Raw genomic sequence first — 13,817 nt, 5'->3', positions numbered from 1 at the left:
CTTTAATACGCTGAAAGATTGGAGAAACTGGGGCTCTTTTCCCTGGAGAAGCGGAGACTTAGAGGGGATATGATAGAGACTTACAAGATCATGAAGGGCATAGAGAAAGTAGAGAGGTACAGATTCGTCAAACTTTCGAAGACTACTAGAACAAGAGGGCATTCGGAAAAATTAAAAGGGGACAGATTCAAAACCAATGCTAGGAAGTTCTTCTTCACCCAGAGGGTGGTAGACACTTGGAATGCACTTCCAGAGGGCGTGATAGGACAGAGTACGGTTTTGGGGTTCAAGAAGGGATTGGATGATTTCCTGAAGGAAAAGGGGATAGAAGGGCCGCTGTGTGAGCGGAATGCTGGGCATGATGGACCTCTGGTCTGACCCAGCAGAGGTATTACTTATGTCCTTATGTTAAGTGTAAACTTGGCATGCCACACCTGAGTACACCCATGCTTTGCCTACCACAAGTCCATTAGTTTGTCTTGAACAGTTTTAGGTATGGCATAGTATTAGTTAGGCCTATTTTTAATAGTAACTCTCAAGCAACCAGAAACTACATTTAGCCAGCGTCTATCAAGTCCCAAGGGTGCCAGTTAACAGAGCCTACTGTATCCAGAGAATAATTCAGGAGTGTGTTCAGGTGCAGAGAAGTACTCATACTATTGAATATTGTTTCAGTATACGCTGTGTTAACATGGTGTATGGAATTCCAATTATAAAATGAGATAATACTAAAAGACCAGGGACAGTATTTTTTAGTGTTCTCAACATGGGTAAATAGCTATTTGTATACATTAAAAGTCCCATTGGAAACTGTCACCTCCTTCATGTAGTTGAACACCTGTTGTAAGGTTCCACCACCAGCCTGCAGGTAGCTCAGTTCCTAGGGAAATTTTATCAGGAAGAATATCTGTCCTCCTACTAGCAGGGGTCAGTATGTCCCACCAAGCAGACCTTTAGCTGCCATCTATTTTATGGTTGCTACTTCTGCATGGGGCCATCTTATTCCTGGTAAATTTGTATTGAAAATCAGTTCTGGTTTCTTTACTAGAGCTTGCCGTACACATCCAGTGTTGCTGTGCTTTGGATTCCTTGTGCACTTGAACCTTCTATTTTCACCAATAAAGCCTTAGTGGTGCAGGAGATTTAGATCAGAGAATGACAAGGTGACAAAATTCATCACCGTCCCCGCGGATAACCACGGGAAACCATCTTCATGTCATTCTTTAAGAAAAAAGGGAAAAATCAGAGTATGAATGGCCACAATCACTGACCCACAAGCTTTGCTTTGAAGAATGCTGGTGTAGAAGGACTGTGGTTGAAATAGACACTAGAAAATGACATGGGATTTTTCCCGCGGTTATCCGCGGGGACGGGAACAGTGATGAATTTTGTCACCGTGTCATTCTCTAATTTAGATCCCGATTCCCTACCATTAATGCCCGTTGGACCCCAGCACTCCTTAGAAAAGCTAGTTTGCTGGCTTGTGAGATTTCCCCGAGTTGGAAGGCATGCTATCTGGGAAAGGGGAAGACACAAGAAAGAGTCTAATAATAAATGGAAAAGGTAAGGATATTCACCTTTAAATAGTTAAGTGTATAAGAAGTGAGATCCTTTTGTAGCGTACAGAGACAATTTACAACAATGTGCTTATTTTACAAAAAGAAAAAGCATCTATCTTTCTTCATAGAAAATTAGCATAACTGGGTGTATATGTGCTTTCAATTTAGGCATGAACACTTACATAGTATGTAAGATATGAATACATTTACAGAATAACACCCCTTAGGCAGATTTTTGGCATTTACATGCTTATGTACATAATTAGAGCATTATAACATTATCGTCATGTTAGTCTTATTTTATGATTGCACATGCACTTTCGTAGCATATATAGTTTTCTAATACTGTAATTATACTGCCAAATGAGAAAGATATATGTATTTGTGTGCAGCCTTTACATTTTTGCAGCCAGTTGGCCAATTGTCTCTTTTTCCCTGGTTTCCTAAGTCCTGCTTTCATCATGGAGTTACTGGGTCAGTACAAACTAATCTTATAGACTGCTGTACAACAGTGACTGTGAAACGGGGCAATACTGAAACCATAACGTATAATTATGTGAAGTGCTACTTTTGTATAATCATGAAGGGAATTTATTCCCAAGTTACAAATGTAGTTTTGTTACTGAATGAAAGCATTCTGTATTAACAAGCAACCTTCAATGAAAGAAATTTAGAAGAATGGCAAGTTAGTAAACTTTAAAGTGTAAATTAAAAAAAAAGAAAAAAATATTTTTTTCCCTCCTGGTCCTTAGCACACCACTGATGGAAAGCCTTCCAAGACTTTGGCATAAGAAGCATCAAGAGGACTACATCTGAAGAACTGAGCTTCAGCAAAGCTGAGCGTTTAAGAGCCAGGCTGGACAAACAAAGCGCTGTGGATTCTCCATGGGTATCAGACCCTGACTGAGAAGGTTGCCAGGGAGAGGGAGGTTGGGTTGAGCTTCCTGTCCCGCTGAAGACTGACAAGATTTTCCTGGACGATGAAGCCGGGATGCAGTGCTATCCAGCGGATGACCTGACCAACCAGAGGCCACGGAAGGGACACAAAGGAGCATGTGAGGTGGCCAGGGCTGAATGAAGGCATCCAGCCCTAAGTTTCCATGCTCTGTTCGATGACTGAAGAAGTGTCTGATGCTGGTGCCGTCCAAGGGATAATGGTGTGGAGACCATCGAAAGAGGAGAGACTCCCGCAGAAAGCACATGTGTGCACTGGCCCAGGGGACAGCCTCCAAGGAGGCTGCCATGGACCTCAACACCTATAGATAAAGCCAGGGCACGGGAGCTAGAAGGTTCGGGAGATCTCTGATCTGCTGCTGAATTTTAGGACTGTGTGGTTCGGGAAGAAACGCATGACCCTGCCAAATACTCCATGGTCTGAGACAGCGTCAACTGGCTCTGATTGAAGTTGACAATCCAACCCCAGCTCTATAGCAGAGAGATCACTGTCTCCACCGTACGGGCGCACTTGTGTCAAGACGGAACCCAGTTCAACCAGTCATCCAAGAAAGGATGGACCTGGACACCCTGCCGGTGGAGAAAAACAACTACAAGAACCATCATCTTGGTGAAAGGGCGGGGAGCTGTTGCAAGCCCAAAGGGAAGAGCCCTGGACAGCAAATTCTATCACAGAACATGGAAACACAGAAATTTGCTACTATTTGGGTTTCTGCCAGGTACTTGAGACTTGGATTGGCCTCCCCAAAGATGGTATACTGGGCTAGATGGACCATTGGTCTGACCTAGTAAGGCTATTATGTTCTTAAGCCACACAAAAATTTTCATACAAAGCTGAAAAAACAAAAACCCCTAACACAGAACAAATAAATAAATGTAGCAGAATAGAGACACCTTCACGCTCGCCTGCAAAAGGAAGAACTGGGGGGGGAGGGGTAGCAGAGACTGTGGAGAAGGAAGAGATGTTGAAAAGTTATGACTACTGTATAGCTAGATAAGACTTCTCAGTGCAAGAATAAATAAGCAAAATGTGCTTATTTATTCTTGCACTGAGCAGTCTTATCCAGCTATACAGTATTCAATTACTTTGACCTCCTAGCCTTCCAAGTTACGATAGAACATACACCTCCACTTAACCTACACAGTGGGAAAAGTTATGACTGACATCTTCTGCAGTATGCTCGTGAGCACAAATGGATAACCCTAGGCATACCATCCCTATTGCACTGGAAGTAAATATCTGGTCTGAAGCTTTAAAACACTATTCTGCTAGCTAGGTGTGTAGTAGACAAGTTTGACAAGCCCCTAGTTTGTACCCAAGACAATGGCCAGAGAAGTAACTTTATACAAATTCATAAAGAACAGCAAAAGAAGTACATTTGAATTTTGATTTCCTAAGTTGTCAATCTCCTGCTTTAATCATTAAGGGCTCCTTTTATGAAGGTGTGCTAGCGTTTTTAGCGCATGCACTGGATTAGCGCACGCTATAGCACACGCTAGCTGAAAAACTACCGCCTGCTCTAGAGGAGGCAGTAGCGGCTAGTGCGCGTGGCATTTTAACACGCGCGTTAAGGCCCTAACGCGCCTTCGTAAAAGGAGCCCTAAGTTTTTGGTCTTTAACTACTACTACTACTACTATTTATTATTTCTATAATGCTACCAGCTGCACACAGCACTGTACATTAAACACGCAAGAGACAGTCCCTACTCGAAAGAGCCTACAGTGTAAATTACGACAGGACACAGGGTGGCTCAATATATGGTGCTCATGAAGGGACAAAGGAATGAAGATGAAGAGAGGCTATAGAGGAAATGAGAAACAGATAGTGTATTACAAATTGCAAGCGTTAGGACCTAAACATTATGAATTTTTATTTAAGTTTTTAATTGTTTATATAATATTGCAGTTATGAACTTGCTAGTCTGTGTTCACTGTTTTGGTTATAATTATGGTTCAGTATGTATATCCTTATTCAAGCAATTGATTCAAAATATTTTATTATATTTATAACCTGCAAGAAAAGATAAAACATAATTGTAAAATACATAAAAGATAAATATTAAAAACAGACAAAACAACATATTACAATCCATATCTCAAGTATAAACATAAAAACAAACAGGTGCAGTTTTACCCCTTTTTTACAAATTCCGATACGGGCAACAGCATGAAAAACAATCCAGGGCCTTTTATGCCATAAAAGCCTGAATCAAGATATTTTTCTTCATTCAACTTTTTCAATTAAAAGGTTTCTGACCTAAGAAAACAAAAATAAATACAATCGAGAGAAATTTTTTTTTAAACTAAATATATATAACTCAATTCTCAAAATAATATAATCACAAAACAAGAGAATTCAAGTAGATTCAAAAATACATACAAAAATGATAAAAAAAGATCAATATAAATGTGTACTCAGTGAAATAAACATCAGAAATGCAATAGACAGGCTAAAAAGATGTTAAACATGTACATCATAGTTCAGAAATCAGACAATGGCTGATCTTGAACTTCAATAAATCACTTCAAATACTGTTTCTAAGGTGCTTAAACTCAATTCTCTTTCACCATCATATTTAACTTATTCATTATATGCATTATCCATCATAGCACACGCCCTCCCTACCTCCAATTAATAAACAGAGTAAAAAGATAAGAAAAATACTTATTTTAGCTGTTTTCTTTGATGTCCTCTCCTGATCAGGAAGGCCATAGTTAATGTGCCATGGCGTTCTGTCCTCTCTGGCAAACAAAATCTTGTGTTCCCCAGTCCCCAAATCTTCAGTGAAAATCAGGCCAAAATCAAAACCAGTTGAGATAAGTATTTTTCTTATCTTTTTACTGTTTATTCATAATTGGAGGTAGGGAGGGTGTGTGCTATGATGTACATGTTTAATATGGCATTTCTGATGTTGATTTCACTGAGCACACATTTATATTTATTTTATTTTTTGTATATGTTTTTTAATCTACTTGAATTCTCTTGTTTTGTGTTTTCTAATTAAGAAAACAACATTTTGGAGGGAAAATGAAATCTATTTTTCAACATAGTCTCCTTTTAACTCAATACATTTGCTCCAACGTTTTTCCAGACCCTTCATGCCTTCAGTAAAATATGAAACGTCTAAACTGGAAAAATATCTATTTATAGCATCTATGACTGCAGAATCTGAAGAAAATTTCTTCCTAGACAGCCATTTTTTCAGGTTCGGAAACAGAAAAAAATCGCATGGGGCCAAATCTGGAGAGTACGGTGGATGGGGAATTAGTTTGAACCGCAATTCATGCAATTTCACCATCACGATTGTTGATGTGTGAGCCGGTGCGTTGTCCTGGTGTAAGAGAACTGTCTTTTTGGACAAATGAGGACGTTTCATCTTGATTTCGGCACGTAGACGTTGTAGTAAGCCAGCATAGTATTCACCATTAATGGTTTTTCCCTTTTCCAGATAGTCAATAAAAATTATCCCGAGGAAATCCCAAAAGACAGTTGCCATCATCTTCCCAGCTGATGAAGCCATTTTCTTTCTCTTTGGTGTCGGTTCCTGTCTTGTAGTCCATTGTCTGGATTGTTGTTTTGTCTCAGGAGTATAGTGATGAACCCAAGTCTCATCCACAATCACAAAACGCCGCAAAAAGTCTCTCTCATTATGCTTAAAACGCTCAAGACATGTTTTTGAAATGTCCAATCGAACTCGTTTTTGGTCCATGGTTAGCAAACGTGGCACCCATCGTGCGCTCAACTTCCTCATGCCTAAATATTCGTGTAGAATGGTATGTACACATTCTGATGAAATGCCAGCAGCCTCTGCTATTTCATTTAGGGTCAATCGGCAATCTACCATCACGATTCGGTGAACTTCATCAACCATTTCATTGGTTGTTGCTGATTTTGGACATCCAGAGCATTCTTCTTTAACAGTGCTTGCCTGGCTACTACGTTTAAACTCAGCAGCCCACGCTTTCACCTTTGAAAATGAAGGAGATGCATCACCATACACTGTGTCTAACTCATATTTGATTTCAGTAGGTGATTTTCCCTGCAAATGAAGGAATTTTATCACAGCGCGATACTCAATTTTGTCCATTTTTTTATAAAGTGGACTTCACTTAAAAGGCTGACAAGATTAGACGTCACACTAACTTGAAAATCTAGCTGTAGACATTTGTCAACGTCATCTATTGGATAGCTGTAGAATTGTGATGCTAATCTTGCTCTTTACTTGGTCAGGTTGGAAACTTCAACTGATCCTTGTAAATTCTGAAATAGATGATAAAATCTATTAAAATGAATATTCTAAGCACACAGCAACAATAATTAAAAAAAAAATCTTACATACAGGGCAAAACAAATTAAAAACAATATGAAAATCAAAGTACAATATCAAATTAGCCAAGAAAAATAATTCATAGGTGAAAGGTTCATTTAAATATGTATGAAATGCTCATTTAGTGTACTTCTTAAGAGATGTACAACAGAACATGTCATAGCAGCAGGGCATCAGTATTCCTATTTAATTGCTTTAATTTTTCTTTTTACTTATATTGAGTATAACGTACATATATTTTGCAATATATAATTTCATTGTGTTACACTGTTTTATTGTGTATAGTAAAAGATTAGGCTAATATCTTTTCTAGTAGATAGGTGTGTCATTCTGGACTACAGGGTATTCCCAGGCCCACTAGCCATTGAGAAGGAATCCACTCCAGGTTTTTAATTCCTCCTCCTTCACCTGAGGGCTCTGCTGCCTCCTTCAGTTTGTACCGAAGCAGGCAATAACCCTACATAGGAACACATAAGAAGGAGGGGTATGGAGTGACTCCTGAAATACAGTGCTGTTCTGAAAACCATACAGATCAGAAACATTAATATAGTTCAAACATTCCCCAATGAGCTATAGCAAGTTTTACAAGTTTATTTAAAATTTGATATACCGCCTTATCAATAGTTTCAAGGTGGTTATACAATAAAATCAGGGAGAGGACAAATAATAACAAAGACATCGTCAATTAAAACACTGGACAAATAAGACAAAAGGACATACTGAAACAAATGGAAAAAGGGAGAACTACAATATAAATAAAGGAAAGAAAGAGGTTTAGGCAAATACAAAAGGTAAGGGTAACACATAGCAGTCCAACTTAAGTGGGCTTGAAAGTACATTATTCTTTCCTACCCTTGAGGGCTGACTGATAGCAAAATCTCAACTTTGACTTGAACCATCTGATTAAGAAAGTAGACAGGCGGAGAAATGACAGACAGGGCAGGGCTCCAGAATTACACACCTAGAAAGGTATTAGCAAAGTAAGAAACTAATCTCTTTTCCTAGTGCAATAAATGTGTCATTCTGGATGATACGGATATACAAAAGCGGTTTCTGAAATCTGAGCCTGCTCACAACACTGAGGGCCTAAATGCGGTGTCCTTACTTGCCGCCACATCCACTCTGTAACACTGAGAATGTATGAAGAGTGGACCAGGTTGCAGCCCTGTAAAGCTTTTTGGGCGAAAGCGCCTGAGTTTCTGAAAACAAAAAAGCCATGCTTCTAGTCAAATGTGCCTTCACGGAGATTGGCAACTGTTTGCCATAGGCAATATATACTTACTAAATGGCCACATGAATATGTCAGTAAATGGTGGCCTAGGACGCTGGTCTGCCGTGTCGAGCCTGACTGATGAGTACAAAAAGATGGTCAGATAGTTGGAACTCATTAGAAACCTTCTAGGTAACGTAGAAGGACTCTCCTCATATCCAACTTTTTCAGAATCTGATATTTCTTGTTTGACCCTGTGGGCTGGCTATCTTACTTCTTGATTGATACTGAAGGCCTAAACAACTTTCGGTAAAAAGATGGAACCATGCACATGGAGATCCCCGTCTTTGTGATCTTGAGGAAGGGCTCTTTGCATGAAAGAGCTTATAGCTCCAAGACTCTTCTCACTGACTTAATGGCCATGAGGAAAATAATCTTTATGGTAAGATCCAGCAAGAACGCTTCCTTAGGAGGCTCCTATGCAGCCAGACTGAGGCCAAGTAAGGTTCTAGGACAGAAACGGTGTTTCACCAGTGGTCTGAGCCTTAGCGCCCCTTTCAGGAATCTGGCTAATGTCCGGAGGAGACACCAAAGGAGCTCTATGTTCTCGGGACCAGAAACAGGAAAAACCTCGCCACTTGGATCTGGAGCAACAATGCTGCAAGATCCTCATCAAGGTCTGCTTGCAGGAAAGCTAACATCACTGAGATTGGAGCGGAGAAAGGCTTTGCCGCCTTCTTAAACGCACCAGTGCAGAAACATTTCCCAGTATCTGAGCTAATCTGGGACTCCTTAGGAAGTCTCCTTCCTAAGAAAGTCCCTGATTGGCTCAGATATCTCAGGCCCCTCCCACAGGAGGAGCCCAACGTGTCTGAGCACCAGGGAGGGGCATAAGGCCTTGTTGGCGAGAGAGGAGGAGCAGGAAGTGTTTTCAGTACCTTCTGTTCCCAATTTTTAAGGTATGGGACTTAGGGATCTTTCCTGGCAGGAGGGAGTGGGTATCCCTCCTGCTGTTTTGCCATGAGGCAGGGTGGGGAGTCAATCAGGATGGCAGGAGGGTGTAGGCATCCCTCCTGCTATCTTTTAGGGGTTTGGCTGAGGGAAATAGGGGGGCGGTGGCTCAGGGGTGCAGGCGCGGGGGGCTTTTTTTAATGGGACAGATGGTGCGTGTTTAACACATGCACAACATCTATGCCATTAAAAATATAACCAGAAGCCCTAACAGCAGTGACAGGAGGCTGCTTTCTCCGTCACTGCTGTAAGGGCTCCACGCATGTGCCCGTCTCTTTGGACCCCCCCCTCCATGTACTTCTACATCAGGGGACCCCCCGAAGGCTGGCATGATTCCCCTTTCTCTCTAGCGTCGTCTGGCTTCCCCATTGGCTTCCCAGTCTCACCTTCAAAGCTAATTATGACCTGTAGAGGATCGCCGGTACAGAAGTGATCCTAGCAGGCTACCGTTGGCCTCCTCCACACGTTCCCTTGCCATAACATCACGAGGGGTGGGACTGCAGCAGAGGGAACGTGCTCTGGAGGCCGACGGCAGCGTGCTAGGATCACTAATGGTGATCCTCTGCAAGCTTTAATTAGTTTGAATGCGAGACCGAGAGGCCAGCGGCAGAAGCAGGACGCCAGAGAGAAGGGGGAAACATGGCAGCCTTTGGAGGGGCCCCTACATCTGCAAAGCCAAGAGTACCCAGCGCTAGCGCCTATGCGGCACTACCTGACTGACTCCCTCCTCACCCCCAAAGCAGGAACAACAGCGGCAGTGGATGGCCAGCAAGAAGTACTGTTTAGGGACAGGCTGTTTGCTGCTAGAGTGCTGCTGCTCCTGATTTAGGAGGCCCGAAGGTATAGGGAGGAGGGTTGGTCATTGAATTGTGGAGTCTGATTTTTTAAGAAAATGAATTGATTCGAATAGGCGAATCAGGCAGACCCACACATGCAAAAGGGGGAGGTGAAACACAGCCAGCATCCTGAGATCTGCTGAGCCCACTGTAGGTGTCTAACAACCTGTGCTCAAGCCCTTGTGACCCAGTAGGGGAGCAAAGCTCCTAGGGATTTGGACCCCGAGCTCCACAACAGTTTCTGCAGGCTGGTTAACAGGTACCATACTGGGACTGGTCTGTCAGCTGCAGATCTCAAATCTGCGTCTTCTCCACACAGGCAGAGCTTTCTTCTTGATCTGGGATGCTCTGGAATAATGTAAACTGCTAAAAATCATGAAAAACCCGAAAATAAAAAAAAACATACAGAGCAGATTAGAATAACTCCTTCCTGCTCAAAAGCAGAAGGAAACTGAAGGGGGGCAGGACAGCCCTTTCGTGAAGGAGGAATAGAAAATCTGGAGTGGATTTTTTTTCTGCATGAATCACAGGCATAGGGAGAATACCCTATCACAGTGTTTCTCAACTCAGTCCTGGAGTATCCCCTTGCCAGTCAGGTTTTCAGGATATCCACAATGAATATGCATAAACTTGATTTGCATACACTGCCATTATATGCAAATTTCTTTCACACATATCCAGAAAACCTGAATGGCACAGGGGTACTCCAGGACTGAGTTGAGAAACACTGCCTTATCCTCACAGGGGTCTCAAAGTCCCTCCTTGAGGGCCTCAATCCAGTCGGGTTTTCAGGATTTCCCCAATGAATATGCATGAGATCTAGGTGCATGCACTGCTTTTAATGCATATTCATTGGGGAAATCCTGAAAACCCGACTGGATTGCGGCCCTCAAGGAGGGACTTTGAGATCCCTGCACCAGAATGACACACTTATTGCACTAGAACAGGGGAAGGCAATTCCGGTCCTCTACAGCCACATGTAGGCCATGATTTCAGGATATCTGCAATAAATATACACTAATCAAGGGTCTCAAAGTCCCTCCTTGAGGGCCACAATCCAGCTGGGTTTTCAGGATTTCCCCAATGACTATGCATGAGATCTATGTGCATGCACTGCTTTCAATGCATAGCCATTGGGGAAATCCTGAAAAAAACGACTGGATTGGGGCCCTCAAGGAGGCAATGCATGCAAATCCATCTCATATACAGTACCCCTTCTGCATTCGTAGTTTTAGTAACTTGCAGATTCGGTTATTCACTTTTTTTTTTTTTTTTTAATTAACGCTGCAACGGGAACTCACGCAGCTATTTTGATGACGGTTCTGCACTCCCAGGTAAAATCAGGGACGTGGGGGTGGGCCAGAACAGGCCCCCAAAAGTTATCCGCGAGCCAGCTCTGCCCCCTAACACACGCAAATATTGAGGGTCTGCTGTATATTCAATGTGGACCTACCCGGGTCTCTCGAGGACCGGAATTGCCTACCCCTGCACTAGAATAACTGTTATGAAGAAATATCTTTTTTACATGGTTTCTTATACTTAGAAAAGTACTCAAACCATAACCCCTAACCTAGCACCAAAAAGGAGCAAGTAGGTAGACTTATTATTACCTGGTATTGATGGTCCATGCTTTGTAAGCCCGGTCGGTTAGAAACTGTGAGGAGTTGGGCTTTTTCCCTCGCGACTGTTTAAACAGGAAAACGGACTCACGTGTTTTCGCTGGGAACTCGGGACCCCCCACGTGCCCCGCACGTCTCTCGCGGCGGACAGACTCCGAGGGCACCGCCGCGCACTCCGAGGCCGCTCGCGCCCAGCACACGCACGCGCGCACCCCCCTCTTAACGGACCAGTCTCCCGCGGCGGACGGACTCCGAGGGCACCGGCGCGCTCGGGGAACGCACGCACGCGCCCAGCCCCCCCGCCCCTCATAAAAAAAAAACAAACGGCCACCGGAAGCCGGCCGGCGCCAGCGAATGGCGGCGGCCTCCGAGCCGGAAACGGCGCTGCCGCCCCGCCCCGCGGCCCGGCCCCGCCCAGCTCATGAATATCGAGCGCCGGCTTAGCATAGCGGCTCTAGTCGGCGCCCCTCAGACGGCCATTTGTTGTGGTGGCGGCGGCAGCTGCTGCTCGTGCGCGGGGAGGGTTTTCCGCCTGCTGTTTGCTTCGCCGCGGCCAATTCCTCCGGTCCTCGCCTGAGACAGCGTCCCGGAGCCGGGAAGGGGCCTCCCTCGCCGCCTTCCTTCCTTAGCCCCCGATGGCAGGCTGGAAGGACGGCGCGGCGCAGGAGAAGTATCGGCTGGTGGTGGTGGGAGGCGGCGGTGTGGGCAAATCGGCGCTCACCATCCAGTTCATCCAGGTGAGCTGCCCTCGCCCCCTAGGCTCTTTCCCGCCCGGGGGGGGGGGCTTTAACTTTGAGAAAGCTCCGAGCCTCCCCCCCCCCCCCCCCCCCCCTCTTCCGTCTGAATCCGCTGAACTTTAACTCCCGCCTGCTGCTGGGAAGCTAAAGCGACCCTTCCGGGACCTGGCACTGATTTCCTCCCTAGTCTCCGTCCAGTTCGCAACTGGCCTTTGCTTTCAACCCTCGCCCCACCTTCTCGAACCGAAAGATCGGCGCTGCTGTGAGGGTTTGTGACGCCCCCCAGGGAGGGGAGCAAATTCTTTGCGAACTTTTTGTCTGCTGGCTTTTTTTAATCTTTCAATGTGGTGTTCAACTGTGGGATTAGTATCTTCTGGTTTTTGGTAGCTTTTAATCTGTTAAAAGACTATTAATACAGTTCTGGGCTGATCAGACTCGTAATGAACAGGATTTTATACCTTCCCCCCCCCTCCTCCAATGAATCAGAATATAGAGAAGATAGTTGGTGCATAATATTCTTGACTATGTGCTGGATATCTGTTAGATCAGTGCCAAAGGGGACGAACTGCCCTGGGTTTCAGGGTTGCTTTTCTAAATTTAGTTTGCGATGGATTGATTTCTAATTTGCTTTCGACTCTTCAAAGAATGTCTTCGCTATAAGTTGAAGGCACACGTTTTCTCTTGTGTATGCCTGCCTTCAGTGAAAATGCATAGTGACATAGCAAATGACAGCACATAAGTATCATAGGGAACTATCAAGTTTGCCCATTCCTTTCTAAAGCTTTCTTCCCTCCCTCCTCCCCCCCCCGGGATTCTCTCTCCTTTTTTTTCTCTCTATAGGTAGAAATTGCAAGTATGCACTGCATGGAATTATCTTGTTGTAGTGAACTTAGACATTCATAGTTGAGGGTTTAAATAAAGTTGAAGGATGAATAGTGACTATGGCCTGAGCACATTTTTTTTAATTTGTTCAGCTGTGGTTTCTATTGACTTTGGGAGCCTACAGTAACAAAACTTGCAAAATTTCAGACTTGTGTGATGTGGCATAGGTTAGAGCTGTGTCTGGCTCTGTGCAATCTGAATAGGCTGATGCTGTAAAAATATTGTATGGGTATCAGCAGATAACAAATAGTTGTGGAGAATGCATTGAAGTAGACAAGACTACAATATCACAAGAGGTCTCCAGTAGCTTTGCCCTTTGACAGGAGAGCACAGATTTTTTGGTGAGTGATAAACAGCCTGAGAACTCTGGTTTTGGTTTAGTTTTTAGACACAGGTTTGATAGCAAACTAGTTGTAGCATTCAAAGTTGAAAAGCACAAAGTAGGAAGTCTCATTTTGTTACTTTAACTTTTCTATTTCTCAAGACTCTGAATAGCTCCACTGTAGTGGTGGTGTAGGGGAGGGAGAGGCCTGTCAGTCATTGAAGCCAGAACATAAATCTGATTTAAAACCTTCATAAAACATCCTGGGCTGATCTCTCATTAGGTAGATTTCAATAACGAGAATACTTTTTGTGTGAATGCAAACCAATTTTCGAGCTTTTAAAATGCAGTCTTACAT

At 43.6% G+C, this 13,817-nt stretch overlaps 2 protein-coding genes across 2 annotated transcripts in view; one reads left to right on the top strand and one right to left on the bottom strand.

The window, feature by feature from the left end:
• Positions 1-5,208: 5,208 nt before the first annotated feature.
• LOC117352047 (histone-lysine N-methyltransferase SETMAR-like) lies at positions 5,209-11,828 on the bottom strand. Its single transcript, XM_033928059.1, has 2 exons — positions 11,510-11,828; positions 5,209-6,775 (listed from the first exon to the last, which is right to left on the bottom strand). The coding sequence occupies exon 2, from the start codon at positions 6,600-6,602 to the stop codon at positions 5,550-5,552; it is 1,053 nt and encodes a 350-aa protein (XP_033783950.1). The 5' UTR covers positions 6,603-6,775; positions 11,510-11,828; the 3' UTR covers positions 5,209-5,549.
• Positions 11,829-11,958: 130 nt separating this feature from the next.
• RRAS2 (RAS related 2) overlaps positions 11,959-13,817 on the top strand; it is an 80,705-nt gene continuing 78,846 nt past the window's right edge. The window contains exon 1 of the mRNA XM_033928060.1: positions 11,959-12,255. Coding sequence (XP_033783951.1) covers positions 12,154-12,255 — 102 coding nt within the window. The 5' untranslated portion in view covers positions 11,959-12,153. The remainder of the gene's footprint in view (positions 12,256-13,817) is intronic.

The sequence above is a fragment of the Geotrypetes seraphini genome, chromosome 19 (genome assembly GCF_902459505.1).
Source record: "Geotrypetes seraphini chromosome 19, aGeoSer1.1, whole genome shotgun sequence".
NCBI classification, from domain to species: domain Eukaryota; kingdom Metazoa; phylum Chordata; class Amphibia; order Gymnophiona; family Dermophiidae; genus Geotrypetes; species Geotrypetes seraphini.
The sequence above is the reverse complement of the archived record's forward strand: the minus strand, read 5'-3'. Positions and strand labels throughout refer to the sequence as shown.